This window comes from Leptopilina boulardi, unplaced genomic scaffold (genome assembly GCF_019393585.1).
Source record: "Leptopilina boulardi isolate dan_hultmark-lab unplaced genomic scaffold, ZJU_Lbou_2.1 LbouV2_31, whole genome shotgun sequence".
In the NCBI taxonomy this organism is placed as follows: domain Eukaryota; kingdom Metazoa; phylum Arthropoda; class Insecta; order Hymenoptera; family Figitidae; genus Leptopilina; species Leptopilina boulardi.
The window spans coordinates 3,999,017-4,022,224 of record NW_026137874.1 but is presented as its reverse complement, the minus strand read 5'-3'; the positions used below and the strand labels follow the sequence as shown (position 1 = coordinate 4,022,224).

The window sequence follows — 23,208 nt, the reverse complement described above, 5'->3', positions numbered from 1 at the left end:
ATAAATATGCTTTTATGATACTTAATGATTTTTATAATTAAGTAATTTTCTTGTTTTTACAAAGTTAAGGTATTATTTTATTTATAAAATTTCATTAAACAAAATTGAGTTCTAAAGCAGTTATGACTAGTTATATAGTAGTTTTACGAAACTTTGAATGCAATTTTTCATCAATGAGATCTAAGTGTTTCATCTTCAATATGAAGGTATCCTAGTATTTTTTTATGATGACCCAGGAATTTACTGTTAAACAAAAATTAACCAGGTCACCTCAAATTACTTTTGTTTCTGAAATAAAACTTATCAAATATACTGTGCAGTCTTTAGTATTTATAAATGTTAACTGCGCATATTTCAATTTCACGGAATTCTACTGCGCAATCATAAATAACTCAGCTGCCTCTAAAAATAGTTGGATGTTTAACTTTAAAAATGAATAATAATTTTAAAATTCCTTTAAAATAAATTAATTGCATTTTTGTCTAATGTATAGAGAACAAAAGTCATAAATGCTGAATCATTTCTTAATTTCTAAATACAAAATAATTGTAGACAGTTTTAACGAATTTTATGTTGTTTTCATTATAAAGAAAAAATGATTTTGTCTTTACTGAAAAGACTGGAGAAAATAGTTTGCATGAGATTTATAGTAAGAAAAAATAGTGGAATCGAACAAACAGAATAAACGGCAAAAATCAATAACGTTTTATTGGGAATATAGGTAGATAAATCATAAAATACCTATCCCGTTTGTTAATGACTACATCATTCTTGATTGACCTTACACATATATTTTTCAACTTTTTTTTTTTTTTTTCTTTTTTTTTATCGATGCTTTCTGTTTATTTTTATAAATATGTATCAAGCCGCGCAAACGTTGTTTGTTCAAAGTCTTGTGAGTAACAAAGCAAGTTTGTACACGACACCGGTGTTTCGCATTAAACAAAACTCAAGTTTACATATTCTCTCTTATCTTCTTCCATACTTAAAAGCTAGGACTTAAATCTGCACTCTGGTCATTCATCTAATTATATTGTACAAATTGCTATCATTCGACCGATTTCATCATATACTCGCGTCATTTGTCACATATCGTATAAAACTCTCACCAGAGGGCATGATTACAGTAGAGTCTCGCAAATTGTTCAGTCCTACGGATACGAAATTAATAGGGGGAAACATCCCCTTGCACAGTGGGTCAACTCTGGTAACACTCGTTTTCTGAACGACTGAAGGGTAACACGTTAGTAAAGCGTCATGTTGCCAATTGGAGTCATACACTGTAAAACAAAAACATCAGTTGCCAATATCACGCTACTAATGGGTTACTTACACGACAGTAGTTCATAAAAACACCTATTGAGGACACTGCCTTGGTTAAGGAAATGAAAAACGAGAGCGAGACACTCACTAAATTTCAAAGTCGGTCAGTTTGCGAGACTCTGCTGTACATCGTCACCGATTTTTTACGATTAGTAATATTTTTATCACTTTGTTTGCTCTCTAGGCCACTCAGATCGCATCGAGTCTTTATTAAGCGTGGATCGACTAAATTCAATATTATTTTAATCTGATAGGACTTTCCCTGGCCAGTTCGGTTCATCCTTACTAGGCCATGAATGACATATTCTCGCTTAAAAATTGAATAATCCTATTTTTCTGCACTTACTTGCAAAATATAAAAAAGTATTCCGATGTAGTTTTCTTTCTCATTGCATGCTTCATACTGTCCTTAATTTGTCAAAGATGCTTCTCCAAAATTATTCGGTGTCCTTATCATTGACCTGTTTATTATTATTATTATTATTATTATTATTATCATCATCATCATCATCATCATCATCATCACCACCACCACCACTATCTTCATCGTCGTCGCCGTCATCGTCATCATCATTTTAATCGCCATCTTTTTCTTTCCTCTCACTTAAACATTTTCGATGCACCGATGGCCTTAATCTTTGGCGTTTTCCATTCGACAGTGAGGCGATAACAATTGAAGCATATTTGATCGTAGCTGATGACGCTAAAGTATACACTTGTCCTTCATTACTGTAGATCAGTGAATGGCAACAGGGCTCTGTTGAACGCAGACCCCGACCATTGGACTGTCCTCTCTTTCAGAGTCTCTTTGTTTTCCGGCAGTGACTGTCGATGGCTGTCGGGCCATCGTATGAGCGTCCGTGCTAGGATAACCATAATTGTAAAAATTTTGCTGTTGGATCATTGGAGAAGTCATCATTGCTGGGAGGTGAGAAATGCCAGGGAGAATGAGACTGTTGTATGAGCCAAGGGAGTTTTGCAATAGAGAGCTATCCACGGATTGCATAGACGTTGGAGCTGATGCCGTTGTACCAGCGACTGAAGTAGACGGGTAATTGGTGATGATGGCACGTCTGCTGCAGGAGTGACGAGGCGAAGAATCACACTCCATTGGTTGATAGCCGCCAGGAACGCTTGGCTGTACTGGCATTAAACTGCTACTTCCTTGTCCTTGTCCGGATACCGATACCAGTCCTATGACATTGTAAAAATTACATTAGTATTTTACATTTCATTCAAGTCTTTTAGTCAATTTTGCTTTTTGTATGTGCCCTGCCGAAATCCATAAAGACTCTTATAAATATAATTTTTGCACTTAAATATGTTTAAATTTACACATATATGTATATAGTATCAGTCTGCCTTGTTTTCTTTAATTAAGACAAGAGAGCAACATTATAAAACATTTTAAAAAACGGTAACCTATAAGATAAATCTAACATGTAATAGTTATTATTATGATTCCTGCATGGCTCTTGTTTGTCTGCATTAAAAGGGTCAAGTTTGCTTTCTCGTTAAAAAAAATTTGAAACTGATATATGATTTTGTTGAAATTCTAGTTAATTCATAGAAATTCTTATGTTATAAAAAAACAAAAGAGACCACTTTAAAAAATTATCCTTATTTTCGAAATGGAACATCAAAAAATTTGATTCCTATTCTATCAATCCCGAAAGTATTTGCACGTGGATTGAATTAATTTTATTAGATTGAAGAAAAACATTGATTACTTAAATATTGAAACAATTTTAAAACATAAAAATGATAAAATATAATTACATAATTATTTTGTCAAAATTTCAGCAGAACAATACTTTATGCCTGATCTTTAGAGAGAAAATAATAGTATAGGCTATACTATTTTAAAAGAATTTTACAGGCTAGTTTTGATTACTGTCTTTAAAAACATTTAAAATTCTAACTTTTCATTGAGCACTAATCTTTAAAAATCCTCAACATAAAATAACAAAGTGTAAACTACTTACAACAACAAGAAGAATAATAATAATATCAAGCATAAAAAGTTTGATTTTTTTAATTGCTTCTTTATCGTATGAAGGTTACTCCTTTCAACTCATATTATTTTGTTTTGTGTAACAAAATGTTCAATTTACTGTTACTAATGAGTTAAAATAGTTAGTCAATTTTTTATTTGTACCTATTTGTTCTTAAAACTAGCATGACATTTTTATGTATACTTAATATTTTCCAGAATGTAATTTATATTTACAACAATTTGAAAAACACTGTTTACACTGTTTAAAGAAATTGATGTTTCATTAGAATGTTAATTTTAAAAATACGAATTTATAAAACCTAAGATATACGATTTCTTCGACAACTGTACATAATAATAATATTTTACATTGTCGACTTGGAAAATATAAATTAAGTAATATGCTAATGCAATAATTTATTGTTTGCAGATTCGATATATGTTTCATCGCATTGAGTCAATCATAAGGATATTTCCAATTTTTCTTAATGCTCTTTGCGATTATTCGCATGTAGATATGACTTCCGAGTATTAAAATTATTAATGCTGCACTATTTAATAAATGTGCTATTTTAAGATTAATTTTTTAGATAGATCGTTCACAAGTGGGATATGAATAACAGTTATTTATAAATTTATTTATATATGTCATATTTATTCGAATTTAGAGAGAAGCTTCATGATATAGGTATACATCCCACGTACGACGATATATTGTAATCACACTAGAGGTACATGAATTGCAAGCAACTATGGCATGCATGAGAGGTAAATGACATAATACGTATTTACGAAAACACATAGAATATGTTCATAATTGAATTGTGTTTTGAGATGAGAAACATCCACGATCTTTTTAAAGTTTTCCACTTTCAGAAAATAAGGAACATATTCTAAGAGCTTATTATTGAAGGAAACATACTGATAGAAGAATAATGAATGTTTAGAATAATGTAGTTTAAAACATTGGATGACAATCAGAATAGCGATTAGAGAAATTGTTAAAAACTATGGGCTTGCAAAAATAATCCATAGTTATTAACATTATTTAAGTAAACAAGCAAGGGTTCACGCAATAACATCCTAGGTAAGGAAATTGGTTGTCTAAGAGAATGTTAGTCTTTCAGCTTGTAGGATTGTTTGTTAGATAGAACTTACTTATGTTAGTAAGTAAAATTAAGGTTGGGGCCTAGGACAGGTCGTCGCCGCCCCGCGGATACGACAGTCATCGAGCCACGTACTGTCCCCCCATCATATCTACGGGCAACAACAAGTATTTTTAATTTGTGCAAAAAATAAAATACGTAATTCTTTCTAAATATTTAACATAATAATTAAGTGTTGATGATTTCCATCTTTTACTTTTTTTTTATTTTCTCTCCTTCTCTTAAATATCAATACATATATAACACCACTTCTACTCAATATCTTTGAAAAAACATACATCAATAATTTTTTAGTCAAAATTTCTCCATAAGTGAGGCAACATTTTTTTAATAGTCCAAAGATTTTCATGCAATACATGTTATTCTGTTCAAAACAATAAATAAAACATACAAGTTGACTGTTATAAACATTTTTTGCGTGAATTTACAAATTAATATTTTTCTATCGATCTATACAATAAATCATTCCGATTTTTAATATTATTATTTGAAATTAATATTGTTTTAATAAAAATTTATCATTTTAAAAAATTACCTAATTTATTAAAAATATAAACAATTTATCTACATTCAGGCCAAAAAAGGATTATACATGAAAAAAAATATAAAGTAACATTTACTATATTTACAAAGTAAGTCATAAACTGTCCGGAAGTTGTGGGCATTTCTAGTAAATTTTGCTCCAGAAATAGAAAAAATTACTATTGAAATAATAGTTTTTACTATTTACGGAGCAAAAGTTGCCAAAAATGCACAGAAATTTCGGGCAGCTCAGAATTTACTATGAAAGTAGTAAAAGTTACTTTGTTTATATTTATTTTCCATTTTCCTCCATGTAACAATAACTTGTATAAACTTGTCAAAACTATTCAAATGGTATGTTTTATTTATTGTTTTAAACAAAATAGCGTGTATTACATGAAAAACTTTCAACCATTAAAAAAATGTACACCCACTTTACAAATTTTGACTCATTTTATAAAAGCGCTTACTTTCTGCACAAAATCAAAATCCTATAAATTTAATAATTTCAGTAAACTATGTATATAGAACCCTAATAAATTCCTCTTCCATATTTTTCCTTTTTTTAAACTGTGGAAATAAGTTTACGAATGAAAATGTTTTAATTCTGAAATGAAAATTTTATAGAACATGTTAATAAAGAATAATGTCCTATGAATCTAAATTTTATGCATATCGTGCAAATTAAAAAAATTATATTTCTGTATTAATATAATAATAAAAGCAAAAGTTACTTTCTTAGAATAAGTGGGTACTTGAAGTTTATTTCACTAAAACTTTAATGCTTTATAGTATCAATTCATTATTTTTATAAACGATGCAGACAATAATAAAATTAAAAACAAATTTTATAAAAAAAAAAAAAAAATTAAAATTAAATAAAAATTAAATTAAATAAAAAAAAAATTTAAAAACTGTATGTAAATGGAAGTTTCATAAAATGTTATTTTAAAACATTAGAAATTTTTTTTAAAAACTCCATAGGACAATTTATTTCAGGGATACAAGTTTGTTTTTAAAAAATCCTAGGATTAACTAAAGTAAGACAGAAACAAATTATTCATAAAAAAATTGACAGTGAGTAGAGAATTTTGAATTATTTAATAGGTATACATATGTATGAAAAAAAAATAGGCTAAAATTTACCTAAATCTTATTACTATGACTGAGTTTTTATTAACTACCAAGTATTGTTATCCAAACCTATAGGGTAAATGGTGGGAGTATATTTTTTTAATAAGTCATAGTTACTACATTCTACACCAACAAAATTTTTAATTGTGAATTTTTTAAAGATTTTTTCTTGATATTTTAAATACTTGGTAGTTGAAATATCAAACTTTGGAAAAACGTTAACCTGAGCCGAGACAATTTTTTAAACACATTTTGAAAATACTCATATTATTAATATTTGTCCTTAGTTTAAATATGTAAATGATAATTTCATTTTTTAATATTGAATCTGTGTACTCGCGTCTTATTCATAAAACAATTACACATAGAGGTAAAAAATTGTTGAAAGTAAAATTGAGTCTGCACTTAAGGGATATTAAAATAGAACATTATAAGAAAAACACTTACCATGATCCTGATTCATTAACACAACTGCAGGACTGGTATTTGCACTATTTGCTGCGGCGATATTTGTGTTGGTCCCTTCATCCGCTGTTCTTTTGAAAAAGTTATGTTGAAGCGCATAGTAAGGCGTTACTCTTGTTTTCGGATCAAAATCCAACATTCTTAAGATAAGATCTTTGAACTTGAGATAATCAGATATCGAATGTCCAGGTTCTCCTAATCTTCTTCCTCCAGGACCACCGCTTTCAACTCCTAAGATATCTTGTAACCGCCTAGTACCAGGTTGCTTATACTTTTTTCCGTCCTTAGACTTTTTCAATATATACGAGCCGTCCGTGGGAACTTTGTCAAAGTATTTTCGCGCCTTATGCGCTTGGTCCAATATGTGCTTTGGTGGCATACCCAATACTTCTACAATCTTATTCATTTGATCCACCTGTAGAAAAATATTCCATATATAAATAAATATTGCACTTTGTTCAACACCAATTCAGAGAAAACACTTATTATTAAGTGAATAACAAGCTACAACTAATGTGTTTATTTATAAGCAAAAATATTTATCAAATTCATAAAATATGTAATAATTTATATATAATTATTTTTGTACACAAATTTAACTGTCAATAGCGAGCTAAAGTCAAAGTCAAAATCGCTTAATTAGAACCAAAGTTACATAACTTTAAAAAAAAAATGTGCAAAAATTTGAAAAAAAAAAATCAATATTTAATGTAGCCATTTAATGTACACAATTTATAATGTATCCTACTAATACTCTTTACGAATGGGCTTTCGCCCGTATATTTTTCAATAAATAAATAAAATTCAAAATCCAAAAATCAAAAATATTTGGTGGTATTGTTTATCACTATGTACTAAAGTAATAAATTTACAAAAGTACAGGCAAATCCCAATCAGTCTCTAAAATTAATGTGATGAACTGACGTGGAATTCACCATTTTCAAAAAAATTTTTGATCATGAAAAAAGCATTAAGAAATTAATATACATATAGTAGTCATATATACATATTTGAAACAAGTCTTACCTCATTGGAACCACTAAATAGTGGTTCTCCCGTATGCATTTCTACTAAAATACATCCTAAGCTCCACATGTCTATAGCGAGATCATATGGTATTCCTAGTAACACTTCTGGTGATCGATAAAACCTAGACTGTATGTATTGGTATATCTAAAAGACAATTGGAAAATATATATTACTCTTCTTCATAAATTGTTAAAATAATGAATAAAATTTATCAAAATTAACACTAACCCTCTGTCCCAATTGACATGAACTGCCAAAATCTACTATTTTAATCGCACTACGTTTGGGATTGCACAAGAGAATATTTTCGGGTTTTAGATCACAGTGAATGATGTTCAATTCCGGCGTAGATAAAAACAAAAGAGCAGTACACAATTGTTGGGCAAATTTTCTTGTTAAATTCAATGAAACACCTCGAAAATTTGTGTTTCTAAGTAAATCATAAAGATTATAAGACAGTAGCTCAAATACCAAACATAAATGATTTCGCCACATAAAATGCCTTTTGAGTTTAACTGAAATGAAAAAATATATTAGTTAATATTGGTATAATTAATATGTTTAGAAATGTTGTTTCAAATAAAGAGCAAAGATTAGTGGGTCATTATGTTTAGAAAAAGAAATAAGTAGATGCTATTCATCTTATTATAAATTTTGTCTTCAAATGTAATGAAACTTGGAAAAATTAAAATTTATTATTTAAATAAGAAGAAAGTAGATTATCAAAGATGAGGGTTGAGAACAATACAGAAAATCGGGACTCACTGTTTACAATATTATTAAGTAGTACATACCTATATAATACTTGTTATCAGTATCCGCTTTATTCATCATTTCAAGCAACCTAACTTCGATTTGGGCTTGATTTAGGAAAGGTTTTTTGTTTTTAATAATTTTTATTGCCACTTGTGTTTGTTCCTCGTGATCAAATGCCTTGACTACTTGACCAAAACTGCCTTTACCTAAAATTAGTGAAAAAAAATAAATAAAATTAGATCCTTTACATTCATTACAGATTTATCAATCTTTTTTACAGTTTTTGAAATGAAATATGACTTGAATTATAGTTTATTATATATTATTAGTTTTTCTATTGAAAATAATCTTAATAATGTTTTTATGCTGCTTACATACACTTAAATGATTTTTATTATTTTCTTAAGTAATTCACAACGAGGAAAATGATCTACAATTATTCGATTAAATCTACTTGATAGATTTTGAGTAATCAGCGAAGAAAGATTATATAGGTATTTCGCATCTGTTCTTTTTTTTTAAACGTCTTTTATTTAGGAATATTTTAAATTTCAAAGGAAATGTTTTATTTTATTATAAAGAAGAACCAAATCTCTCTAAAACTATAATTTCCTAGAAAAATATCTATATAGTATAAATAAATAAAATATTATGAAATAGAAATTTCTGACAGTGATAGCTCATTAAATAAAAGTATGTATATATATAGCAGAAAAAATTTGTTCTAAAGGTATTCAGAAACTTTCAACTTAAGTCTGAGATGCATGAGAAATTCCTTAATATACTTGATCGCACTTCTACGAGAATGAATGAGAAGTAATAACTAATAAATTTGAAAGCAGTTGTAATTATAAAATTTACTAATTATAACGTGGTTCTGAAACACCATTGAGATTTTTAAATGGATAAGAGATTATTATGTACTTTTACAGTTTGCTCAAACAGTCAACAAAAATTTAGAAGAGATTATTTTCCCCGCTATCTAAGATTAAGGCCTTAATACAAAATAATAACAATATTACCTTTATTTAAAGATAGTCTTAAAAAATTACTTGTTATTTAATTGGAATCACTATTGAACTATCTGTAATATATGTACATTGAATTAACCCTTAGCTGGCTTATAAATGTCGCAAGGATACCAGTGAAATTTGTCTCTTTTCTGCCACTTCCAAAATTCTTGTATTCTTTTCATTAACAGTGACATCTAAAGAGTAGCAGTTTAAAATTTTTAAGTTTTATTTTTAAAATTATAAAAATTATTAAGTACATGGCACGCGTATAAAAGTATGGGCTACATTTAACAGTGTGCCAGCTGAGGGTTAATTAAATTTTTAATTCTTAAATTTATTATAAATTCATATAGTATTTTACCAACCTATTAAAGAATCGATTTCATACCGATCGAGGAACTTTTCCCCATTTTTGATAATATAATCATGATTATCATCATCCCACCCATCATTGTACAGTTTTCTCTCCTTTTTATGAGACCCATCCTCGCCTTGTATCTGCTGTGCTCTTCTCTTCTTTTTGGCATAATATACCTGAAAAAAATAATAAATAAATAATAATAATAATTATTGTTATTAAAAAAATACAGAACAATTATATATAAATAAAAAATTTTTAGGAATTTAAAATCTGCGTAACTAATTATTGAATTTTTTTTTTTATGTATTGAAAAAATTATGTTTGAAAATGACATTCTATGGATGTGCCCACCATAGAAAATAGTTATGTATCTTGTATTTACTAATGTACATGAATAGTCTAATTATTCTTCTTAGGTTTAATTAGTTAAACTTGAACATTTTATGGCTTTTGCAATATCTAATGTTTATGAAACTAAAAAGAAGAAAAGAAGAGGAACAAAGGAAAGGGCGCAGAATCCGATCAGTTCTTGGATTGGTTCCGATCGATATCGTCGCAACCACGTGAAAAGCATGCCGCATTTGAACATTATGATGCTCTAACTCAATGTAATATTTTATAAAATTATAACTAAGAGTAATTCCTATTTATGTTAATATTAAGAAATTTAATTTCTCAAGAGTGAGTGCTTCGCATTTGAATGAAAATTAATTTCAAAATAGGGGAGAGTAGGGCAAAACCGGGTACCCCCAGTTTTCCATGATAGGTATTTCCATTTGTGTCGCCTATTACATATATCTTTTATATTACAACCAACATCATTTTAATTATATAACCACTATATTATAAAAATTTATTTATTATATTTTATGCGACTTTTAAATTTTAGGTCAAAAGAAAATCCATTTTTTATCGAAAGTAAATCACTTATAAAACTTTTTGTGTCGAAATATTCGTTTCGGCAAGTATAACATCTTTTTCAGCATTTATTTACGAATAATTTTCATTAAAAGTAATTGTTAAATTATTAACAATAAGCTGAGAATTTTACATTTTGTTCAAAAATGCAGTGCGGGGCAAAACCGGATATAGTATATAAATATATTACACTATGCATATTTAAATTTTTTCTCCAAAGAATCGACATGTATGTTCCGAGATCGATGTTTAACTTTCGATATATCAGTTATTTACCATATCGATAAATAAATGATAAAAAATTAATAAAAATATGAAAAATTTAGTTTTAAAAGATTTAACTGCTGTTATTCATTATTAATATAATATATTTTGATTTTTATTGAATATTAATTATTTTCTATAATTTAAGTGATATATAATAATAATTGAAAAAAAAGTTAAAGAATATTCAATGTTTATATATTTCCTTGACAGTACCCGGTTTTGCCCCACCATCGGGGCAAAAACGGGTACTTTGCATTTTTTTGAAAAACCTGGTTTAAATTGATCAAAAAAATTTTTTTCATGGAATTGACCTTATTTTCTCATTCTCTAATGTTCAAGGAAGAATTTTCAACGAGATTTGAACTAATTTATTTGATAGATTCTTTGTAATCCGAGAATCCCAAAAAGGTACCCGGTTTTGCCCCACTCTCCCCTATTGCTTTTAATTTTTAAATTACTCTTGTTCCATAATAATTAAAACTACATTGTAATAAAAACTTTTAAATTCATCACAATGGATTAAGAATTTAATTTTTAAAAATATGTAGATAAATTTGACTTAATGTTTTCAACATATCTTTTATCATGTCACTAAAGAAGTGACACTATAAACATCTAAAATCATTTCTACAAAATGTATTGAATATATTTTTTTAATTAACTACATTAAAAACAATTAGATATATCTCGAAAACATTTTTTTTTAGGATTTGTGAGTTGTTTATATAAGTTAATTAATAATTCCCTATAGTTTGGAGTATACTTTTAAAAAATACAGTAATATCAAAGTTTTATAAATAAAAAAATTCGCCAACTATTACAAGTTCAGAGTGCGAGTTCCCTTGAGTGTAAGTAACAAGGTATCATTTTCTGCCTATGTCTTACCTTTTATTTAATTGATCAGACCAAGTTAGAATAATTGCCACCTTTACGTGCAAACTATCTCTATCTAAACTGATAACGCGTTTACAGTGCTTTTGCGCACTCTATTCATATAATAAGGAAGGGACGCATGAATATTCCCTGCACTGATAACTCAAGAATTTTTGTGGGTCGAATTCCAATTCATAAAATTTCTATTTAGCAGAATTTTATTTTACATTGAACTGAGTTTTCATTTCACTGAATTTAAATAAATTTCTATTTACATAGTCAAGTGACAATTAGTACAAATGAAGAATCGATAAAATGGAAACTTTGCCATACTTAAAAATTCGACTAATTATAAGTAGAAATTTTAGAAAATGAGAATTCTGCTATAAATAGTTTTAAATATTTCTGCATTGAAATAAAAATAATATTTAACAAAAATTCGGTTAAATATCAGTAAAGATAAATTAGAATACTCGGATATATTCGAATGTAAAAAATTTCTGTTTACATTTATTGTAGTTTATTTACGCCAATTATCAGTATCCACTCAAAGTATTCCAAATGTTTTCTTTTTTCAGGGAAGACTAGTACCAAAACAGATAATCATAGAGATGTGGGTCCAATGAAAAGTAAAATTAGTTACCATGCGCGAACCTGTTGCGACATTGTGAGTTTATAAAAACTCCCAAGTTACGCGCAACCTTGCCTAAATCTTAGAAGCTATATTATATTGGTTATATTTTTATTTAAAAAATGTACACGGAAAAAACAAACTAACTATTTTAGCACCAAATTGCTTTATCCTTTATTAGTATACAATTTCGTTTACCTATTAAAGTATGAAATAATGCTTTTTTAGTTTAAAGTAAGTCCATACTAAATAAGTATAATGGTTATACTCTTATAGTAATATTGATGTACTTTAACAGCATAAAATTGATGCCCGCGAAGTACGACATGGTCTACCTAAAATAGCAAGAGCTTCTTCCTTTTTGGTGGATAAATTCTTGCAACCTGCGTTTTGGCCTATATCGATGGTTGGAAAGGGAGGGAGGCGTGGCCAAAACGCAGGTTGCAAGAATTTATCCACCAAAAAGGAAGAAGCTCTTGCTATTTTAGGTAGACTATATGTCGTACTTCGCGGACATCAATTTTATGCTTTTAAAGTACGTCACTATTACTATAAGAGTATAACCACTATACTTATTTAGTATGGACTTACTTTAACCTAAAAATTCATTATTACATACTTTAATAGGTAAACGAAATTATTTACTATTAAAGGATAAAGCAGTTTGGTGCTAAAATAGTCAGTTTGTTTTTTCCGTGTAGGTCACATAATTTTTAACTTACTTCGTTGATGTGTTTATAAGTCTTGATAAGATCAACGCTTAATTTTCGTAGTGGAGCTGTACTGGGATCTCGAAACCTATGGGGTATTCGAGCTTGCATAGCATGGATATCAGCAGGGGTTTCTTGAGGAACCCCGCCGGAACCTACGCCACTGCCAACTCCACCCCCGCAAACTGCTGCCGGTAGAGGTTCTTCAGCAACTAGGCGACCGTAAAGAGGTGCACCCCCTGTAGCCGTCCTCACACTGCTCACTGTAATCAAAATAAAGATGTTACGAATGTGGTATTTTTAAATTCTATCAAATAACATATCCTTTATTTTTACACTGAGAAAAAAAATTTAGTGTTTGCAACAAAATTGTTTGGTTAGGCAATTTTGGTTCTTGTAACCAAATTTTTTATGGCTGAAACAAAGTCGTAGAGTTATCTCAACCAAACATTTGATTAGGCCAACAAAATTATTTGGTTGAACATTTTTAAATTCCAACCAAAATTTGGTTACGACAACAAAATAATTTGGTTAACACAACTAAATAATTTGGTTAACACAACTAAATAATTTGATTCGCTTTCAGCTCATAGCTTAAGAGAACAGTTAGTTTAAATCTTTCACAAGGATGGATAGTACAGTGGTCAGAGCTCCCGATCTTCAGTTTTAAAACAGAGGTTCGATTCCAGGCGGAGATGAGATTTTTCAAAGTCCACAAATATTTCAATTGAATAAATATAAATTCAATGTTAAATTGATAATAAATAAATAATGAAATAAATAAAAAAGATAAGAAAAAAATAAGGTAGAATAAAATTTTTAATTTTACAAAAAAACTGTATGTTTGATCAACCAAACATTTTTATTGACCTAACAAAAAAAATTTGGTTGAGCTAACCAAACATTTTTGTTATGCTAACAAAAAACACTCAACCAAATTTTTTGGTTGACTCAAATAAATAGTTTGTTTGCTTAAATACCAACAAAATGTTTTTGTTGGCCCAACCAAATTTTGGTTACTCAGACTAAACATTTTTCTCAGTATACTTTTTTATTTTTATTAAATTATTTTTTTAATACCTTCTATTAAAAAATCGACAGTTTATTTTTTTGTTTTTTCATAATTTTAATTTGGGCCATAGCCACAGATATACTAATGATGCTGTAGACCACATGACGTTTATGATTAATTAATAGAAATGAAAATTTTTTTAAACAGAAATTTATAAAATTGTTTTTCTATAATATTTCTTATAATTTTTTGTTCAATAAACATTACAAAAAACATCTTTAAAACAAAAATTCATATAATTTTTCTTTTAAAAAAAATATTTCTTTAAAAATCGTTAATCATAAACATCATTTATGCATTCTTGTCTTATACTAAACCTTATTAATCTTTTTGGTAAAGTGTTTCAAGGTGATTTTTGCCTAAATACAGCTATACGTGATGGTTATTTTAACAAAAAATGAAAAATCTAAACAGCGAATATAACTGATGGCTAAAAAGGCCTGCTCATCATTGTGAATTAACCTTATATACTTTGACATATTTTCGTGGCAGGATCCACAAACCTGTTTCTATCAGTGTCATCCCTTAAACGGTTAAATTTTCTCGGTGCGTCTGAACATCTTCAATGATTTAAAAGATATGTCACATTAAGTCATTAGTTGCTTAGATTAATTTACGCACATAGTTTTTAAACTTTACTTGGTTACTTGTAAAGTTTATGTCAAAAAGTTAGACCTAATTTTCTCCTAGAAAATAGAGCTTAATCTGCTCTACAATGTTGCATTAAAAAATGACACCAGTTCGCTGAAAATTTGTTGTGCAAACTTACGAACGTTACATTGTATATAATTACATATGTTATATTTCATGCACCGTACGGCACTGAGTATTTATATATACATACTTTCTGGTATCAAGGTATCCATACTTAGAACTTGAACACCAAAACCGAATAGTGTATAGTTCGGAGGTTCTAGTGTATTGTTCTATTTCTTCTGACATTAAAAGTTATTTTTTTTATTTGCACGGTTAAACTGATTAAATCAATATTTACAAGTCACTGCTATAAAAAACTCGATACATGTATTACGAAACAATGATTGATTCAAAATTATTCGTGATTTCAAATTTTTGTCTAAAGAAACATGATTTTTAATAAATAGATTTATCTGAAGGCAAAAGCTACTGAACTAATTAGTACGATACTTAAAACTTATAAAGATAAGAAAAAGAGCTAAAAAGTACTTTTCTTTAACTTTTATTATTTTTAAATTAGTTAATTTTAACTCAATATTTTGAATAGTTAAATATTTATGGAATAAATAAATAGCTTAAATATTACATGTTTTTCGTAAGATTAATTGTTGTAAATGAAACAATAAGGAATTTGATAGTTCCAGTCTGCTGTAGATTCTGTCTTAAGTTTTTCATTTTCACTCATAGTGAGAATCGTTACTTTAAAAGTTGATGTATAGTTCATAAAGAGGAACTATTTTGGTTTTGGTCATTTATGATTGATTTCATCAATTCCGAATTGTTCCAGGTATATAATATAATAATAATGAATATTTAAAAATGATTGTGTACATTATAACTATATTTATTTTTCAAGACTACCAGTAAAAGTTATTACTTCAATGCTAGTTTGTTGAATAGAAAAAGTTATTATAAATATAAATAAAAATATATATAAAAAAAAAAGAATTGAAAATGAAATTCAGGTGTAAGATTGTAGCATCTAGCATCTACCTTTTAAGTTAACGACTGTCTCGCTGGCACACGTAGAAATGTGTGCAGAGAAGCTCGATAGAAAAGCAAAGTGGAGATAGGAAGAGAGTGAGGGTACAAGGGAGAGTGAAATGGCAGGAGGAACCAGCATAGCAACAGAGAGACCGCTTCGAAATGAGCTACCAACCAGCCAGCCGGAGTAGCGTAACCCAGCGTAGTGCAAAGTAAAGCGCAGCAAAGAGCGCTTTCAAGCGCTTTACTCCTGCTGGCTGCTGTACCGACTGCAAGAGTTGTGGGCGCTTATAACTTTATATGTACAATGCGCTGCAGAGCGCATGAGAGAGAGCGCATGAGAGAGAGAGAGAGAGAGAAGGGTTTGCCTATGCAAGAGAGTTAGACGGCGAGATGTAGACTAGGAGAAAGACAGGAGTCGCGTATTGATCGTGTCGCACGGGGGTGGAGCAACCACCAACCGACTAGCTGGTCTGCTTGCCTGCCACGTGAGCTCAACAGTAAGAGAAGTCTACTAAAAGAGACGAAGAAGTAAAGAAAAACCACCTGAAAGGGAAAGAGAAGTTGTTTAAAAGAGTAGCAAAGAAAAAATTAGGAAAAGATAAAAGTAGAAAATTTTATACATTCGAAAAGATTTTTTTTTTTTTTTTTTTTTTTTTTTATATTAATTTCTTTATGATTTCTTATATCTAATTCTATTTTTTGGCACTCTCACTTTCCCTACATGGTAATTCAAAGCCCGATAGATCTTTCAAAAATAAAATGGAAACTTTTGTTCTATTTATGTGCAGCATGAAATCTCAATTAGTAGGTCAGAGAACTCTGTCGGGTGTTCGGTTACTATGTAGCTTCCATTGAAACCCAACGAATTTTATGACATGTAGGTGTATGTATATATAATTCCAATTATCACTGTAAAAATCTGAATCTTATTATAAAAGAAAATTAAGTTAAGTGCCTGTAGTATGATTACACGCATAGAAGAAGTTTGCTATAATTTTCATTTTCCGTTGCCATAACAAACTGTCCTCATTGAAATAGGGACAGCGATCAAGTTTGCTTTGGTAACCAACTTTTCGCTGCCATAGCAAATTTTTTTGCTGTACTAGCAAATATTTGTATTTGCTGTTGAAAATATTGACTGCAAAAATCAATTCAGCGAATTCAGTTCTTTCCAAGTAAGATGCTTCAAAACATTTACCAAAATGAGTTAAATGACTATTAAGATGCTTGTTTTTGTAGTTTTTAAACCAAGGTAAATACTAAGAGTTTACGTGTAACCGTGAACGCAAAGTATTAAGCAAAGTACACGAAAATGAATTAATTAGCTGCAGTTGCTAACTGTTTTTTGCAGTCAAATAGTGGTAAAGACAACTGTACCTAATCTGACAAATGCAAAAAAGAGTTTCAAACGTCTTTTGTAAATAAGTGTTTTATGATATAATAATGCGAATTCTAACCTCCAAATGTTAAAACTATACACCAAAATAATGTATATTAAAGGTGCATTTCAAATCCAATTTCTCAAATAAAGATAAGCACTCATTTTTAGTGTCGTTAAATGATTTACAGTTTTCTGAGGATCTCAAATTGAGACCATAAAGTGTATCAAATTATTGATAATGCAACGTTTTGATGCTGTTTATGGTCTAAATTTGAGAGCCTCAGAAAACTGTGTTCAAATAAAAACTTAAAAATGGATATTGTTTTGACTAACAACGTAGAGAGTGTTTTCAATTACATAACGTTTATATAGAAGTTAACGTAAAATTTAGACTTTAGTTTTATCCCGATACATCATTAACTTTCTTCCCAAGAGCAGCTGATGACATAGCAGGAGAAAAATATGTCGAATGCTTTGAAATACATACATATTTCCCAGGAATTTCTCAGCTACAAATTTTTTCCATGCAAATTCACGCGTATCTCCTTCTTGCAGCCAGCTCTTCAATTGTAAGTCGTTGCATAATACTTTTAGAGCTTTTTTTAATATTGATTTCTCAAATAAGCACGGAGAAAAGAGTGTATAGTGAATATCACTACGAGCTGACTAACAATTACCTACTAAACAACTTCGTAGTATTTTGTAAAAACTAAACATTATTATAGTCAAATGAACCTCTACTCTCAGTAATATTTTTTAGGAAACTTAATTGAGTTCATTTAGCGCAACTTAACAATAAATATATAAGAATATACGCAGAACAAAATAGCTGCGGTTGCTAACTCCAATTCTCCTATACGGAACGTTTACATATGACCCCCTATATCATGATTTGACAAGACTCCTCTTTGCTAATGGTATAGGTGTATATATGTAACATTGGTAACAATATGTATGACTAAAGTAACATCGGTATGACTCAAACAACTAAATCGTATGTCAGTAATCATTTCTTTCCACATGCACAGTATTTTCTTCTGTATAAAGCAAGTGCTAATAGAGTTAGATAATTCATTAAATCATTTTACTTGCATTAGTTTTATTGAAATGAGAAATTTCTTTGATGCATTTATAGATATATTTTCTACTCTCTAAATTTAAATCAGCGAAATGTCGCTGATTCTCAGCTATAAGTATACCACTGATTCCAATCAGCGTATATGAACTGATAAATTAGTGAAAATTCACTGATTTTTCAGCGTATATACGCTAATTGGTAACAGTGGTATACTTATCGCTGATTCAAATTTAGAGAGTAGACCTATGCAAAACCAAAAAATAATTTTAAAAAATATTCATAATTACTTGAAATTCTCAGTAAACTTACTAATTTGAAAAAAAAATTGGAACTTATAAATTTTCTGAACCTAATGTTTATATACGCACACATACTTGATCAATGAGCAAAGGATGATTGTTTAGTCAAATTGAATGATGAGTTCCCGATTTTTTCAAGTTCAAGAACTGTAGTTTTCCATGTCAAGCAATCGCATAAAAAGTTGAGAACACTAATGGAAATACTCATTCGAAATTTTGTAAGATGTTGAGAACTTTTCAGAAAATACATATCAACTCATTTTGAGAAAGTAATGAAAAAAATCTACTAAATTAGTTTTAACCTTTTTTCAGCGTTCCTGAGTTTCTCCTAAATATTCTTTCAATATTCACTAAACTTGTTGAAGAACTAATAAATTTGCATTCGTATCTAGGACATGGAAAATAATTCCTGCCTTTTTCATGAATTATTTGTTTATATTAATGATACAGTGGAACCTCTATTATCCGAACCGAATAACATTTTATCCGAACTTCTATTATCCGAACTATTTTTTGGTCTCCTGAATTTTCTGAGTTTTTAATATATTATTAATTAATATATATTTACATATATGTATATACTTATGTATATTTAAAAACATATGTATTAAGTTAAATATATAGTTCAACTGTACATTTTTTTACTTTAATTATAAAAAAAAAAATTAAAATCCCGATTATCCGAACCCGGCCTTGCCTAGATTAGTTCGGATAATCGAGGTTCCACTGTAATACTTAAATTAAACTTATTAAAAATATATTTTAAGTTTGATTCAAATGTATCGTTTTTTCAATGCATTGCATTGAACTAAAAATTAAATTTACATTAAATGAGGCATATAAATAAGAAGTACTAATATGTTTGTTGCTTACATTGCTGTTTATGCCTCGATTCCATGAGCTTCAATTGTTCATGTTTGAGCCAGGCAGCATCAGTAGTATCCGATCCAGCCATACTTCTTGCACTTACAGGGGGAGGTTGTACACCCCCTCGACTACCGCCATACTCCATCCCACAGTCCCCCCACCTGCCTAGGGCAGTCCTCGACAGTTCATAACATGGGGCACGTGGACCCTTAATACCACTTGTTTATTTTTACGATCAAACAGTTTAAACGCTTTATATCACTATATATCAATTTCGATTTATCACTTTTAAAAAATTTGTAACTATGTAATTGTATTCGGTTTCCTCGTTCCTCCTCTCCCGTCCAGAAAAGAACACTTTTCTTAGTTTGCATACGAAACCGTACTTTTTTTTACATAGATAAGCTGCTTTTTTAGGCGTCAACAAAGACGGTAGTCTTTGATTACTTTATATCAATTTGGCGTTTTCAAGTACTTCTCATATCTTCTTCTGTATGTCATAGTAATTCTCCTTTTGTTATAAGTTCTGAAAAAAATAAGCATCTGTTTATTATATCACAAAAAATACATTTTCATTCATGTTGATTCCACAATAATGGACCATGATTTTTTGGGCGATGTAAAATCTCTAAAACTTTAAAATTAATTTAAATTTAGCTATTTTTTTTATTATATTATGATTTTTGATAAATATATTGGATGTAACTATTTTTTTTATATACTCTCAAGCGCTATTCAATAAAATAGATGGCTGAGATAATTTTAATGGATTTCATAGAGTAAGAATATAGTTGTCTTTTAAATATGTTTAATTATTAATCAGTTCATTTTTTTCTTTAATAAAGTCACCAATTTTAAAGAAAAATATTTTTAAAAAAATAAAAAAAACATTTTCTCCCTAATTCACTCAGATACTAAATAAAATTGAAATATTCAAGATACCTGTCTACACACGTAGAGAAGTGCATATAATAGAGGCTATACTCCCATGAAAGTAGAGTCTACTAAACAGAATCGTTAATTTGAATTAATTAAACAAGTGGTACTAAAGTTCATTATAATTATATCAGATATAAGTATATTAAACGAATAATGTTTGTTTCAGAAATTTCAATCAGTACCTGACTTTTTATTATGAACTTCGATATTTTAATTTTAATTAATTCAGATTTAGAGAAAATTAGGATTACAGTTTGTGCCTCTCATACGGTATTGGTGCTACTCGCAAACATATTAATGAAATTTTGTGGAATGCCAACCTAGTCTATGGCTTAAACACCAATATTGTATTATTGATACGAACACAAGCCACAATTTTACTATTTATTATTATTTTATTTACTTTTTTTTTATTTAGATTTCCTGCGTACACCTTTTTAAGGTTTTTACGCTCTCTATCCCCCATCTTTAACCTCACACCATAATTTTACTAATTATTGACAATTAAAATCTAAGGCAGATTTTCAAATTACAAAAATATGTATTAGAGTTTAGATTGACCACAGTTATAAATCATGAAAAGTATGTCCATGTTTTTAATACTATGTTAAATAATTTAAATTTGAATAATTAAATTAATAATAGTCGAAATGTTTATATTTAATTTCATTCTTTTTTTTTTTTTTTTTATTTTATCTTTATAGATACGCATTACAATTCATTTTTTTCACTACTTTTGTATGTACGTAGTCATTACTATACTTTTTATATCTAATTGAAATAAAAAAGGTTATTTGGGAATAAAATTTAAAAAATATTTTGACAATTATGAATGTTTGTAAAGAATTTGTGTTATTAACAGAAATTAAAATTAAATTTATACATAATCAACTTTATAATAAAATGAAAAATAAATTATTCTTTTTAATTTTTTACTTGTATTTTAGATTAAATAAATATATATGTATTTGGATTTAACTATAAGTGGTCTGTTTAATTAAAACATTAGTAGAACAAAAATACATTTTTGTCTTTTGAAGGCTAAAAGACTAAATCATTACTAATTTATTAATAATAATTTGAAACATTTACCTGTTTAAAAAATCTTGATGAAGACAACAATTATTCATATCCTTGAAAAGAAAACGTTTTATTGAACTGATTATGTCGGTCGTTGAAAAAACACACTTGAAAATTTCACTTAGAACAATAAGATAGAAATGAATACTGAATCATCAATTAACCATCAAGACGAGGAGCGATGACGATAATATATCGACCAACGACCTTCGTCGTTGAGAAATTTTAGCTGCAGGTTTCGTTGAATTCTTAAATATATATTTACTTAGTGCTTTTCTTCTCTTTCTTTCTTTCACATATTTCTTTATAGAATGCTGCCACTTTTCAGTCTTTAGATCTACTGAAATTCATTTAATTATTTGATTTTGAGCTAAAAAAAATTTGACGTTCCAACGATCAACGAAATGGGCGGTAATCAGAAGGAGGTGTCCTACATTTTGAACGCAGTCGCTAGGCACGTGTAAGCTTCATTTTTCATCGAAACAAAAGCCACAATCATCTTGTTGTATCTAAATACATAAATGATTATTTAACTTTAAAATTTATCGACTGTCCAATCGACATTTTTGGAGTTGCGTATATGAAATAAAGCAACTTGTAAGAAAATTGGTTATTGTCGTTAATATTGTAGATTATTTGGTGAATTTGTGTTGTCAATTGTATCAGTTACACATGTTGACAAAAAGTAATTGGATTATTTAGTTGCAAATGTCAATGACAACGACAAGAATGACGGCAAAGGAATCAGGTTATGACCATTGAACAGCGGTGCATACGGTCGTAACTATGTGGTTTGACAACGAAGATCACGTGTTCCACAACGCGTCCACTTCTTACGACCTCACTATTCTCTCTCTTGTACTCTATTTTTCTTTTCCGAATTAGGTAATGAATACCAACGTCGACGGTAAAAGCGGCTTTTCTTTAATAACGGGACATTTCTGAGCGATTTCTAGTCACAAACGAAAAACAGACGATCTCGAGGAATTAGATGAATGCTTTAAGATATTGGTGCAGAATGTAAGTATCGCTAGCGCCACTGCAGAACAGATATATAAAAACACACTGGACACCCCTCTGATAACTGCGCAATGAACTCGTCCACTTTAGGGTCAAAAGCACCGCGGCAAAATAATAACAAAAGCTATGTGTTGCGAAGACGTGGAAAAAAGACGATTCCCAACTCAATTGCAGCAACTAAATATAAGAAAATATTCAGTATTCGAATTTTAGTATTCGTACGCATCACTTTTCACATTACTGGAACATTCTTCGATTCGTGCACACAACACTGCTATCACGGACATTCACCTTACAGCTCGCGTCGCCGACACGCTCTGACGAACTTCCACTTTATGTTACCACCCAAAAAAAAGAACGATTTAATTTAATACCAATAAATTTAGCCACTGATTTCTGCTGTTAAGCAGCACTATTTGTCTGATCTATTTTTTACTACTATTGTTGTTTGTCGACAAAAACCTTAAACACGAGCACTGCACGCCCTAAGCGACCATGGGGTAAACAGCGATACTGAGAAAGAGAACATGAACATGAAGCAAGAAAGTTAATATCACAGTTGTAAAAAAAGGTCTTAAAACTCTAATAGAGGGGATGACTCGTATATTGAAGCAAACTCTAGAGA

General features: G+C 29.2%; 1 protein-coding gene across 3 annotated transcripts; it reads right to left on the bottom strand.

The window, feature by feature from the left end:
* Nucleotides 1-682: 682 nt before the first annotated feature.
* LOC127283357 (serine/threonine-protein kinase minibrain) lies at nt 683-23,110 on the bottom strand. 3 transcript variants are annotated; one of them, XM_051308157.1, is made up of 10 exons: nt 21,576-23,110; nt 20,487-20,548; nt 19,551-20,070; nt 13,177-13,427; nt 9,770-9,938; nt 8,430-8,597; nt 7,864-8,150; nt 7,633-7,779; nt 6,589-7,021; nt 683-2,517 (listed from the first exon to the last, which is right to left on the bottom strand). In XM_051308157.1, exons 3-10 carry the CDS (start codon nt 19,687-19,689, stop codon nt 2,060-2,062), a joined length of 2,052 nt encoding a protein of 683 aa, XP_051164114.1. In that variant the 5' UTR covers nt 19,690-20,070; nt 20,487-20,548; nt 21,576-23,110; the 3' UTR covers nt 683-2,059. The 3 variants fall into 3 exon arrangements, with proteins under 3 accessions (XP_051164114.1, XP_051164115.1, XP_051164113.1); XM_051308158.1 differs by having other exon boundaries at nt 20,487-20,545; XM_051308156.1 differs by lacking the exon at nt 20,487-20,548.
* Between the last annotated feature and the right edge of the window lie 98 nt (nt 23,111-23,208).

What these genes read in the sequence shown, in the direction of transcription:
- LOC127283357 (XM_051308157.1), bottom strand. Translation starts at nt 19,689, where the DNA reads ATGGAGTATGGCGGTAGTCGAGGGGGTGTACAACCTCCCCCTGTAAGT. An exon ending in TGATAACAAGTATTATATAG is followed by an intron (nt 8,151 to 8,429) that starts GTATGTACTACT and finishes TTTTCATTTCAG; the next exon opens with TTAAACTCAAAAGGCATTTT. An exon ending in CATGTCAATTGGGACAGAGG is followed by an intron (nt 7,780 to 7,863) that starts GTTAGTGTTAAT and finishes ATTGTCTTTTAG; the next exon opens with ATATACCAATACATACAGTC.